Source organism: Larus michahellis, chromosome 9 (assembly GCF_964199755.1).
Source record: "Larus michahellis chromosome 9, bLarMic1.1, whole genome shotgun sequence".
Taxonomy (NCBI): Eukaryota; Metazoa; Chordata; class Aves; order Charadriiformes; family Laridae; genus Larus; species Larus michahellis.
Genome location: NC_133904.1, coordinates 15644056 through 15658240, shown reverse-complemented (window position 1 = coordinate 15658240; position 14185 = coordinate 15644056). Strand labels below are relative to the sequence as shown.

Here is a 14185-nt window from a genome sequence, read left to right as displayed (position 1 = left end):
ATGATATACTCCATAAAACCAAGGAGATGAACATTTTTTGTAATCTTTCAAAGCCTAGCACCAGAGGCTGACGTCTCCCCTAAGGCAACCCAAATACACCAGGCTCTTGGGAAAATCTACACCTACCAGCATCCACGGCCTGATCACTGATCCCTTCAGGAGCTGCTGCTGTACTGATGCTTCGGGACTGCAGAGCCAATGGTCACAGCCAACCTGACCCCATGGACAGATTTTATGGACAGTCTAGTGTCACGTTCTGTGCTAACATGAGACTTGCTTTTAAACTATATCATTTAGCAGGTTTTCAAAAAGAAAGTTAGTGTAGGAAGACATTTGTAAAAATATTCAGCTTACAATAATCTTTCACTAGAATTTAGTACTATTGGGTTTTCCCACACACATTGTTTCTGCTGCCTTTAGACAAAAAAAAAAATCCCCTATCAAAGGGAAGAAAACTATTACCTCAACACTACAGGAACAAATGAATTTTTTATTTTTTTTTTAAGAGAAGGCAAAACATACAAAACATTGTTTTGGGAGACAGAGAGAAGAGGTGAACCTGATTATTTCATTTTTAGTTTATAAATCAAGAAAGTTTTTATGCAAGTATTCAGTCTTCTCCTGTTCTAAATTTTATAGTGATGCACACAATGCCATACTATAAAATCATTAAATTCATCCACAAATACAAGTAAGGAAATAAATCTAAATGTCAGTGTTTTCAAAGTCTCTAACTTTTTGAAAAAATCAGACAGTATTAACTGACAATTCTCTACTTAAACATACTTTATAATGCATTTAAGTTGAATTAAGAAAGAGCTGCATATTGAAAACATTGAAACAGTATGCTCCAGTTTTAACAAAGATGAACATATTTTCTTTAAAAAAAAAAAAAAACAAACAAAAAACCCAACCAAATACAAAACATCAACAAAGAACCCATCACAAGCTGTAAATAACTGGTGCTTCAGAATGAACTCTCGGTATCATCTCAAATTACTAGCATGCAAGAGAAAAATCCTCTGCACTTAGCCAGCAGAGGAATAAATACTTCAATAACATTCTGGGGATAGATTCCATCAACTCTTTGCAATATATTCAGTTTGGCTAGAGCCCAACTGGCTTTAGCTGAAACTTTCCTAGTATAAATTATGATTCAGCAAGAATTGTTTGCTGGGAGGATAAATTTCTTTTTTTTCTGTCTCGATCTGGTTTTTCCCTTCTTAAATATAAACTAATTTAAGTCCAAGTTACAATAGCCGGGGGGAGAGGGACACCTGACATGTATAAGAATTTAACATCTCTCTTTTCCTGAAGACTTCCATAGGGCTCAAGACAAACCTACATTTACATTTGCTTTACTTAATGTTGCACCCAAATAGCACCAACCTCTTCCCATGATTGTAACTTCTGGTATACCTCTGTTAGAGCACTAACATCTGCCTTTATTATCAGCTTCAGGGTATCATTTGTGGAGGGAATGATTCTTGACTGGTGTTTAGATTTCCTAGTCATGATCTTCAGTTATAATAAATAAACAAACAAACAAAATCAAACAAAAAGATCAACACACCAGGCACCTTGACTTTACACTACTGTAATGTTAGCTGGCTGATCCTCTAACATAAAAAAAAAATAAATATGTGATTAACATAGCCACATAGCCAATCACAAGCTCAAATTCCAGCTAGGTCAGCTTTACTCATGATGGATTAAAATTGATCAGCAACATCATACATGAGTGTTGAAACGCCAAACACATACAATAAGAACACAAGTTACCAAAGCTGTGCAATAAGATTCCATTTCAAATGTAGAAAAGGCACCTAAAGGCTGGGTTCCATGCCTCAAATTACGCAAAATGTTTAAAAAGAATGCCTAATTTCTGTGTTGCACAGGATTACTACTGCAACCCATAAAGTTCTTCTATCTTTTTTTTTTTTTATAATTTACTTACCAAAGATCAATAGAAAAATTAGGACTTCATGATAAATCTTTCTAATGCTCTCCTCTTAAGTCAGACAGAGGCTTTAACACTACCCAGCGAGCTGGACAAGACCTTGCAGCCTACCCACCTCATTCCACAGAAGAGAAAGCTGCAAAGGTGCAAGAGCTAACACAGCACTCTGGCTCAAGGACACTGAAACCACAACAGATTATTTAGGCTAGGCCCATCAGTTATGCTATGTATTTCCAATAACTAATTCATTAGGTACCTGTCTCATTAGCTTTTTAGGGAGTAGATATTCATAAAGACAAAACTGAGTAGATGAAAGGGAATGTGATTTACTAAGCCTGCTTTTGACCACCGAGTTAAGATTTAAAAAGACAATGTTATTTTAGGATACCAGATACTATCAAAAACCTTTAGCTCAATAAGCAGGATGAATGAAGCTGCAATGGGAACAGGAGAAAGGTATTTAAAGAGAAGCCTCTCTCCAACATCATATCACAGCACATACCATAGCTGGCTAATGTCAACAGAGAGGCAAGCATTCCCTACACTTTACCAATAAATCTGCTCCTGAATAAGTAACATGACTTCATTTTCTGACCATAAGATAAACAAAACGCATGTTCATCATTCAAGTATACAGTTATGTACAGTGTGCTTTCATAAATTCTTAACCTATATATTTTTTAGCTGTAGAAATCGGAATTGCTATTGCAGCATATCAAAGTCATTAAAGTCTCTAAAAGATGCTAATCTGAGCATTTAAAGGAGCTTACCCTTCAAAAACATTGCCAAATCATCTGCTGATTTTCATTTTATGTTCCCATAAACTTTCACTATGAATTATTATGTGGGAACCTTACCCTTGAAGATTCATAGGAAGGACTTGGCTGACCGCTTGTTCCCCAGGATGTGGCACCTGTTCGCTCATCCATACCTAGCAATAAAAAGAAAAATACAGACCTATAAGAAAAGATAGCACAAGCACAATGTTCTCTGATGCGACCTGAAAGCAAATTCATCCGCTTCCACACACTTCAAGCAAATTAATCTGCTTCTGTATACTTAAAGCAGCATTTCTAAAAACAAAACTTAAGATGAACAGTTTCCGTGTTAATGAAGCTGGCTACAAAGCAACCTACTCATTTGGACACCTGCAGCTGCTGAAAACAGGAGCATAAAAAGTCACAAAGATTTGCCAATCTGCAGTGTCTGCCCTACCCAATCCATCAGAAATTAGCATGAGTAACAAAACAAGCATAAACGACGTTAGCCAGGCTTTTTGCACAGCCTGATTTATCCTGCATCTTAAGCACCGAATATTGCAGCACATACTGTGAAATGTATACTTGTTATCTACCCTTTGCTCTCATGTCTTGCTTAAGTATTGTAAAATGTGCAAAATTATTTCCCCTACTTGGTCTTTACATGACATGCCAGATATTTTAGCATAAGGGGGGAAAAAGGCAAGACAGACTGGTTCTATTTCAATGGCTTAAAAAAACCCCACAGAGACCCATGGTGTCTGCCCTGCTAAAACAGGAATCTTTAACTCTGTAACGGTTCTTTTAGAATCGGTTCCCTTTATGCAAATCTATGTTACAGCTCAGAAGAGAAAGAGGAAGGAAAAAATATGGAGATCTTTAAACTTAGTATCAGAATATATATCCCATGTATTATCTAGCTAACAATTAGAAATACTGTTGCCAAAACTTTCTCCAATTACTTTCTATTCAAAGTTAATTGGTCAAGCCAGCTTTAAACCACATTCCAAAACAACTAATTGCAGAAGTACCTGAATTCCTATAGCCAATTCATTCACACAGGATAAGGTTACTATCTTAGTAATTAGGTTCCTGATTATCCGCATTGCAAGATTTTTTTTTTATTATTATTATTATTTTTAGTGGGTGGAACACTTCTATCCTAAATTGCAGACTTCCACACACTTTGTCCTACAAAACACAACTCATTAGTTCCCTGTCACCCAAACTTCTCTCATAAAGAGTTTTGATACAGAACATAAATTCTTTATGTGATGCATAGTATAAACTATTTATGAAGCTTCGTACGTCATCATTTATAAATAAGAGCTAAGTGTCACAATTTATAAATAAGAGCTGAGTGCAAGTTACTCCATGCAATCATCCCTAAACCCCAACTTATATTGCAACTATAAAATTGTCATGCATTGATCTCAGAATGGCCACACTACAAAATAAAATGCAAGGAAATACTGTAAACAACTGCCTATGGAGTAATAGTATTCTCATCATGATTTCCTTAAGAAATGTGTTTTATGAAGGTACAAAATACCGTTTCGACCAAGACAGCCTGCAAAAGGCACGTTAAACTGGAAGTACGGTTCAATCACCCAGATAAAAATCTATAGACACCTTTTGTGTAGTGCAGGAAAGATCCTGAAGGCTGGAGAACGCCCTGAAAACGCAAACCCACCACTGCATTGAGCCAGCAGGTTGTGGAAGTTTGCTGGGTTCTGCAGCTGACGGCGTTGTTGTTGTTTCCTTGTAACTGATCCAGGAGCTGAGTAAAAAGTCGTGGCTGGCACTGACAAAGGCAAAAGTAATCTTTTGGCACAACTGACTCTTTTCTGCCAGAAACAACAGCCCTAGTAATCCAGTGATTATCATAACAAGTCTTCCATTGCCTTAGTTTCAAAAGAGACTGGCGGGGGGTGGGAAGAAAAATATCTTACCGCAAGACAAAGTCTAAGACACAGTACATTATATCAGCCCATTTAGGAAATATGCCAGTAGATAATGGTTATGCATAGAGCGTTTGGATGCATGACCCCTCATCAGTAAAACATGTTACTCGTTTAAAAATTTGAGTCAGTGGGACATAAGGGCTCATGTTAAGGTTCTGCTAAATCAGCGCATATATAGCTAAAAATTCTCATATTTTAAGTCTACCACTTGAATTATGCAAATAAATTGTTTAAAGAAACTGCTCTAAACCAAAATGCAGCAGTTTAAGATCATGAGGAAAACCAATTTCTAAATGGTTCCCAGAATTCTTTCTCTAAAAAAGCCCAGTACAGTTAAGCTAGAGTAGTCAGGAGTAACAACACGCTTCCTTTTTCTGCCAAGTGTCTTCTTCCTCCTTTTCATGTAGCATTTTTTCTATTCTTACAAGCCCAAAACAGGCTAGACCTACCCTTTACTCAGAACTTGCACCTGAGGCACATGCATTCACACTTGAGAAGCTCCTTGCGGGCTGCGAGGAAGAATGTCATACACTGCATACAGAACCCCGGCACTCTGACTTGCTGCTGGACCTCTGGGTTTGTCTTGGATCGACAGCCCTGTTGCCCTCTGTCCCATCAAGAGCGGAGAACCACCTGGCAAACAACGCTCAGCCAGGAAATCGGACATGCGTCTACAGTGGTGCTCGAGGAATCTGCTCTGTTTTGTACACTCATGTTTTTTCCACCCATGACAGATGAAAAACAACCAAATGCTACAAGAGAGAAGGACCCAGACAAACTCTAGCAGGCTGGGCACAACCAACCAACATGTACTTTAATATAGCCTGAGGTCGCTCCATGTGAATGAGCCAGGGGCATAAGACTGACCTTCCAGATGGGAGGAGAGCTTGAAGCAGGGAACACACAGGAAGGAAGAACGCAGGGATCATCTGTGGTGATAAATTCAATAGTCTCCAAGCCACCGTGTCATCAAAAGGGTTCAAGCGTTTTCTTGGGAAACGCAAAACAGAATGGAGGAACTAGGGGAATCATCACCTCTGTACAACCCCTTCCCCGAGGAAACTCAATGTCCAATTCTAGTACTCACGAATTCATCATGGATGTTAAAGAGCACAGGAAAGCTGTGACACTTAGCAGAGCACTGAAAAACAAGCTGCACCAAGAAAGGCCGCAGCATCTCAATCTGTTTAGGCAACGCCAAAAAAGGGGGAAATTCAACAAATGTGTGTTAAAAAGGTCTAGTAACAGACACACGCAGTCAGGCAGACAGAACTATAATGAGGTTCTACCCCATTGCCTTTTTTTAGTAGGCATTGAAGATGGAAAGTAATTGAAATGACTTGTGAGTTGATTTCATAGTTCTCAATCAAAATCTGCTACTTCTATAGTAGATACACTACAGTTTAGCCAGGAAATAATTGGTAAGTTTGATCTTTGTTCTCGTGGACGGAGCTGGCAGCCTGTGGCTGGTGCGGCTCCCACGGCAGCCCCAGGCACTCCCCTCTGCTGTTCTGGGCCGCCCCTACCCTCCCCGGCCACCCAGCCAGGCCATGGGTGAGGCTGGGGGTCCCCACTTGCCAAGCAGGCACAAGGATGCTTTCTGCCTTTAATGCACTGAATTCTAAAAAGGGCTTTGCTTAACATCACTTTTAAGATGGCACTGTGAGCATTTCGAGCTCTTCTGGAAGAAGAGCTGAAGAAAACTGTCGCCTAGTGAGGCAACTTCAACATATGTATTCATTCTGAAGAAACAGGTCCAAACATTCATCTAATAAAAAAATTGGATCTTACAATCAAACTGAAATGAAAATTGTTGTTCTTGCTGGTATAAGATGAAGACAACCATATTTAAAACTTATTTCAAGAGGCACAGGCTCTAATGTTCGTGTAAACAAGATAATACACTTTATAGGGTTACCATCTGCTATGATGTTGATCAAATAAATGATTTGACAAAAAAAAAATCACATTGTAGATTGTTATACTAGGTACTCAAGGTATGAGTTTCTATCTTTTATCGCTTCTTTATCCAATTTTGTTTCAGAGTAATGATATTCCTTCAGATAACATTCAACAACCGAAATCAATTTCAAAAAAAAAAAAACCTAGAGCACAAATCATAAGTGTTGATTTTATTTTGCATCTTAGACACCCAAACAAATCAATCTACCATTAGACCCTATATTGCAAAGGTCTATTATGAAGTATGATACAAATTACCTAAAATGATATTTTAGGTCTAGACTTTCTAGTAAGGGGACACAAAGAAAAATATTATCTGATGGAGAAATACTACCTCAATTAAAAAAATTTAAATTTCAATAGGTTAAGACTAGTTCTCAGCCTCGTCTTGTCAATTCCAAATAGAAGATATTTCGCATTTCACAGTAGATTTAATATTTTTAATAGCATAATAAAATAATTCATATTCTAACAAAGTACCTGAAATTTGCAAGTCAGATAAACAAGTAAAGACAAGATACAGTTCCACACATTTATTACTGGGGAGGGGCGGGGGGGAAACACTCAAAACCAAAAGCAGCTTTTACAATAGATGTCATGTGGCTTAAAATGGCTTAAAATATACAAAGCTAAGGGCATTAATCAAATTGAGAAGAGAAATGAAACCCAGGCAACCTATCAACAGTCTAACCACTTATGTGCCACTGGGATAAATTCAGATGCAACATTATAAATAGGTAAAAGACAAACCACTTTCATTTCAATCTACATAGAGGGCTTTCTCTCCACCCACCCCTGCCCCAAAAGGAAAGGCAAGGGGAAGTACTTTAAGCATGGAAAAAAAAATAAAATCATGAGAAGCTTCAAATCTCAATTCATAGCGTTTCTTGGAGAACGCACCAATTGCGTTACAGCATATGGATACCAAGTTCCTCCCCAACCTTCTGGATCAAAAAGGAAAGTTCTTCCCCAGTAACAGAATTGCTTATTGGAGGCACCAGTGGGAGAAGCAGAGCAGTATCCCTTTTTGTACCTTTTGCTCCAGAGAAGATTAATGGAAGTGCTCTGGATATGGCACCAAAACACCATCTTGAGCCAGAGTTGTCCAGTACAAACTCTGGACTCCACAATTCCTTCAGGAAACTTCCCAAGATAATTTTATTAAATTGCATAATGCTGCTCACGCTCTCCTCCCTGTACTGAGCCACTGAGTCGCAGATTGAACACTTAATCCATCGTGTGGTCCAGAAGTGAGGTTTCTCCTGGCCTTAAATGTTATTTTCAATATCATATTTATAACCATGACAGTCGAGGTTGATAACTATCAGCCTCTAATAGCAGACAACGAGGGGCTGCGGGGATTGAAGCAACCCTGGGAGGCATCGGTTGTCTCGATTATTACCCATAGAACACTAGCTTCCCCTTGAATATCTTTCTTTCCAAAGATCAGTTTGTAAGAGCTGTTTGAAATATCAACAGTGATTATTAATAGTAGTAAATAAATTAATTTGCATTTTTGAAACACTGTTTATCCTGGAGAATTCCAGAGCGTGGTTATCTGACATAGCAAAGAATAAACACCTGCTATGCCAGTTATTGTGGAAATTATTTTAAGAATAGGCAATAAGATATGCTATACAAAGTTAATTTCTATCCCCCGAATAAGCAATCACAATTAAAACTTCAACAGAACTAAATTATTCAAATGGGAGGAATGTACAGCAAGTACATAACTTGCCTGGGCAATAACCAAAGCTTTGACCAAAATTAGCATTGACAGGTGTTAAAAATTGGTTGTAACCTAAAACATATCAGCAAATTGAATCCTCTCTTAATGGAAAACTGTTTAAAACCTATACTGTCATACAGAAAATTATTTGCAAGAACAGTATTTCCTCAGGTCAGAATATAACTGCAGGGTATACACTTCAACTTTTTCTAATACAACAAGATACTTACATTGTATAAAGTCAGAAGAAAATGGGAAAAAATCATGATGGTTCAGGAAAATTGATGAAAAGGTCTAATTTGTTTTAACAGTGTCTATTAACATCAGAAGTCAGTACCAGTAATGTTCCTGTATAACTATCAGTTATACAGTTCCTGTATAACTATCAAGTATGTTTTAGATTTGTTTCCACTCATTACCTAAATACAATTTGCTATTAAAAAAAAGGCAATTACTACTTTTAACCTAATTTTACAAACAATCCTATTCATTTCTTGTAATAAGGCCCATGTATTCCCTAAGAAGAACAACACTAGGTTATTAATTCCTGTAATAGCAGCTCTCTTACAGAAAAGTCAGAAGTTACCTGCTTTTCTCTCTTCATATTCCCTACTTCCTAGACTCTAAATCACATCACCAAACACACCAAATGACCTAGCACGACCTGGACACTTCAAATACAATACAACCTACTCAAAATAAAATTGGAAATGGCATTTCCCACCCAAACTGTACTAAACCAGAAAACTGAACATTGCTACACCCATCTTGCCAGAAAAAGTACATCAGGAACAGTTCAAAGAGGAGACTATATTTACCATACTGCATGTAATATGCTGTATGCAATACATTTGTTATTTATGTGTGCTTATTCAGCCAGTTCAAACATAAGCTAATGACAAAAGCTATAAAAATTAGCATTTTAAATGTTTTGTTTTTAAAAAGAAAAAAGAAAAAAGGAATTTCCTTACAAATCCAGTGAGGTGCTCAGAGCACTACATAGTAAAACTATTCTTTACCCCTGAAAAAATATTTCCCTTTATTAATACAAGCTTTAATATTATTCTTCCATCCAATTAAAGGTTAAAATTCTAAAAGAAAAATGTAAATGGTAATCTTCATTGATTATATTATATCCTGTATATAAATAATATTTACATGTGTGCACACACACTATATTTTGATACCTTCCTTGTTACAAATATGAATAAAGTAAACCAGTTCAGAGATCAAGCCTTTAGCAAGGATATAACCCAGAGCTTTTATTCACATGCAAACACACACATGGCTAAACTGCTACTAAATTGCATCATGCTGCTTATTTTCCTCTCTGTATTGAACCATGAAGTATCAGCCTGAACAGCTCTAGCTAGCAAGTCTCAGCCCTATGACATTAGCTATCATAATAATCCATTCTACTGGCAAATTTTCCTGTGGTTACTTCAGTTATGACTCAACAGCTTTATATAACCACACACTTTAAAAATATATATTTATATATACACCAAATCAAGGCCAGAGTCACAAGACTGCACACACCAGGCCAAAAATATTCAAATATAGCCTCATGGTCAACAGCTACTGTTACCAACTGTATTACAACAGTGCAGAAATCAGCCAAGTCAGGCACCAGAACACAATACAATTGGAGTTACAGGCACTAACTCTCATGAGCAAAGAAACCACTGCAAGTGTGACAGCTTTTCTAACAATCTGTTGAAAAATGTTAAGAAAAAGCACTTTCAGTCATTTACTGTATCACAAGGTGTCCAGCAAACGTCTTGAAAACAAACTTCAAGATCAAGCTGAGGTCAATATCTTTTCATGGTGGTGATGATTTTCATGCATCTTTATACGCGTACAATTAAAATTATCCAATTGCAACAAATTAAAAGCACTTTGTTGGTATTTAGAAGATCATTAATGCATTAATTAACACCCAGACCTCTTAGGGAAAAAGAGACCCTCTGACATACCAATGAGTTTGAGCAGAGAAAAAAAAAAAAAAGAGCCGAAAAAATACATTTGTGAGAAACATCATATACTTTAAATTTGCAAGTTCATGTAGGTGAATCAGAGGAGAAATAAAGAATGAGACAAAAACCTTGCATCTTAGTGAGCCAGGATCTTGAGCTTTAAGTAAAACAGCAAGTATAATATACAGTATAGCCAAGAAAATGCCAATGCAATTCCACGTTTATACGACTGGAAACAAAGATATTTACAGATATGTACTCAAGATGACAGAAATTTGAGTCTGATCTTCAGATGATCTAGACCAAGCCGCTTCCTAAAAGCATATGGAAGAAAACCTGTACTTTGCTAAGGTACACAGTATCTCTATCAGATTTTTGGCTACCCTACACTACTGAAATCTGAAGTCTATCTATTAACAGCAGCATGGCACCTCACATTAAAACAACAAAATGCTAGCATCGTATGCTTTTCATAAAACAAAGTATATAGAATACAAAGAAGTTTGAAAGGTTTTCAGGTTTACCTCTAGACAGGCTTATCTTTAAAAAGAAGAGTTCTTACCACTGCTTGTTCTAAAGAGCACATCTAACAGGACTGAACTCTCATTACTGAACAAAGCAGAAGTTACACATCAGGGGCTGTGTGAACATAACTTCTTCATAAGAGAATTCTGGCTCTTTCAATTCAGATGGGGAAAGTGTCTATTATATGAACATGTTAGCATTAAACATCATCTTTTAACTCTAAAAACAAAGTTCATCTATTCAGTATTCAAACAGGGGAGAATGCTTAACGGATAAATGCAAGCACTGCATATCCGTTCATCTGAGCCAGGGATGTGGCAGGCTAGCTCTAAGTTACGTGTGAAAAAACAATAGAATAAATACAGCAAGTGTTGACTTAGGTAATTATTACAACCTGGCTCACTTATCTCTCTCCTCTTTTGCCAAAAATAAAGAGGAAACCCTCCATACTTCTTCATTTTCACCCAATAAAGAATATTTTGCAAGGTTAGGGCTTCATCGCTTGCCCTGCAGCACAATAAAGTGCCCTGTTGGTTTGTCCAAGGGAAAGATAGCACCTATTCCCTCAGTAAAACAGATGCCTAGAGCAAAATGCGTTCTCTTTTATTCTTTTAGTCAGATTTTAGGAGGGAGAAAAAAAAGGTTTAAAGTAAACAATTAAAAACTTTCAAGAAGCTTCTCTACCTGCATTTATACAGTCGAGAATTTGAGCTAATGGAAGTTAGCATTAGCCTGCAGTATCAAAGATTACTTTTTCCAGTCTGCATTTTGCAGTAACTAGTGCTTCCCCCTCCATAAGCTGCCTGGAATGTAGTAAAGCTCTTGCCAGATGTTCTCCTTTTGCGGAGGCCCAAAACCAACAGTTCTCAATAATTCCATTACTTCCAAAGTCATAGCCAGAACCCAGTCTGAACAACCAACGGAGATCTGGCACAGCCTGTGCTGCCAGCAGGGCCCTCAGACACCTTTAAAAAAAAAAAAAAAAAGGAAAAGGAAAGAAAAAAAAGACAAGAAAAGGAGAGAAACACCTAACAAACAAACACACACCCAAGAAACCTTTATTTCCTCAACATCGAGACATTTCTTCCAATCACTTTGACAGAGATTTTATTGGTATTTTTGAGCCCCATTGTCTAAGTAAGAAAACATGACATTCTCTGTCAAAGGGGAGAAATCTGTTTTTAAATTTCCCAGATATCATTAAGTCTGCCCAAATATTTGCTGACTGTAGCTCCTTGCTGGCTAGGCTGTTAGCTGCCTGCTGAGTCAGGCAGGCAGGCTTTGTGTTGACAGCTCGCTGGGCATGAGTGGCAGTAAGTGACGGTGTGCCCGCAATGCTGGGAAGCTGATATGATACAGCTCTGTCTCCTACATCAACAAACGAGGCAGAAGGAGGATCGCTGCCTGATGTTAACAGGCCTTGCACTAATGCATAGCAGTACTGCAGCAACTGTGATGCCTGAGGGAGTCTACTTTACCTTCAATCCCCAAAACCACTTGTTTCTGTTCATTAGGTGTTCCCACTTTCCCTTTATTCAAGAGGAAGGCTGTTCCTCCCACTGAACCAAGCTGCCTCACCACAGTTCACTGAAGGAGTAAGTTGCCTGACACTTGTCTTCACTAGTTTCTTCCTTCACAAGCAGAAGTTATTAGCTGACCTACTAATTGCTGCTGCACTTCAGGATCATCCACATTTTAACACTGTTCTGCTACTATATCCACGTTGTTACAGCTTATGAGCCTGGAAAGATTACCTTCCAACGACAAAAATTATACCTTTAGAGGATCAGTAACACAGAAGTAACAACTGTGGAGTAGTCACAACTCCCTACTATGCCCTATGATATTTAAATGCTGAAGAACAACAGTTTAACATTGCTAATTTTGCAGAAACATCCAACTATTCTGAAAAGTTTATTAGTATCACACTAACTAAAAAAATAACTTATTTTTCTATTCCAGAAAGTAACTACTAAATCTGGCAAGATCTGGGTCTGGTGGAAATGAGTCCAAAAACACCTACATTTGCTAGCAAAGATGTCAAGGTTTCTCCAACTTCAGTTCTTAACCAAAGACTTTTTTTTTTTTCTTCCTGTTTGAAGACTTCACTGCTCTTCCTTCTACTACCTCTGTTGGCTTTTCATTTAATACTCCATAGCCTGGTTGGACTGCATAACATTTCTCCTTGGCTTAAATCCTAAATATCACACTTTTTATAGAAATGTTGAGTTTTCAATGCTTTTCTTGTAAGAAGTGTTACATGAGCTAAAACACTCTTAATAAAATGCACTTAGAAACCATACACACTTCAGAAGCAGAACTTTGATGGAAAAGTTAGAACTGGAATTTATATTCAAGTAACCCCATTTTAAATTGCCTTCATTCTGTAACAGCATTACAGCTGGAGCTGACATACCTGTTGCTGTTAAAGTACACTCATGCCTGCCTTTTTTTTTTTTCCTTCTTTTTTTAAATGAGGAAAAGTTGCACATTGAATAAACAAAAAATTTTGCTGCTGCTTCTCAAAGCATGCTGTTACAGCAGTTCTGTAGGTTATAGCTAGAAAATGCTGAAAGCCAATAAAATGTGGTAGACAACCTTTCTGTGGTGAAAAGCACCCTTGCCTGGTAATTAGCCTTCCTACAATAATAATACAGTATTAAACACTTCCAAACATTAACTTGAAGAGTCTGTAGTCAAAAAACAAACAGCAATCAATAACTAATTATTTAATTATTTTTTTAAATTCCTCCTCCCGGGATGTTTTAAAAGTCTCTCCTTCTACAAAAGCATGAAATAGCCTCACAACTTCATTCCTATAAAACTTACACCTTAAAATGAAGAACACATTTCTAGGGATAGTTAATGAGAACACAGAGGCTAATGATTTTACATTAAAATTAGGACAAATAGCATAAGATTAGTATTACAGGTGCGTGTAAGAATAAGTGGAAGGACCCTAAAGCCCTTCAGTCCCCAGGAGAGCAGAGCAGGTCCCTGCTGCCAGCAGAGCCCTCAGCCAAGGCGCAGCTGCAGCACAGCCATGTCTCCTCACACAGAGTCAGCCTCCAAACAGGCAAGCAGCATTCACTGACTCCTTGCAAGGGATTTTGATGTGGGAACCAGAGCAAGACAACAGCTTATGAGTCAAGTTTTCTGTATGCAAACACAAGCCTGTCTTCCTAACAGCTAAGGGCTGGCTGCCACCCAAAGGTGGCCATCCTGCTTCCCTTGGCAACTTGGCTCTCCCCACTGCCCAAAGCCCAGCTTTGCACTCTCCTCCTCCCCCAGACTAGCACCAGTGATTTCTA

The 14185-nt window shown here is 37.8% G+C and overlaps 1 protein-coding gene across 11 annotated transcripts in view; it reads right to left on the bottom strand.

Annotated features, from left to right (window-relative positions):
- TCF12 (transcription factor 12) overlaps positions 1-14185 on the bottom strand; it is a 165289-nt gene that overhangs the window by 121721 nt on the left and 29383 nt on the right. For all 11 annotated transcript variants that reach the window (XM_074601842.1, XM_074601843.1, XM_074601846.1 and 8 more), the window contains one exon: positions 2818-2891. In XM_074601842.1, coding sequence (XP_074457943.1) covers positions 2818-2891 — 74 coding nt within the window. The remainder of the gene's footprint in view (positions 1-2817; positions 2892-14185) is intronic.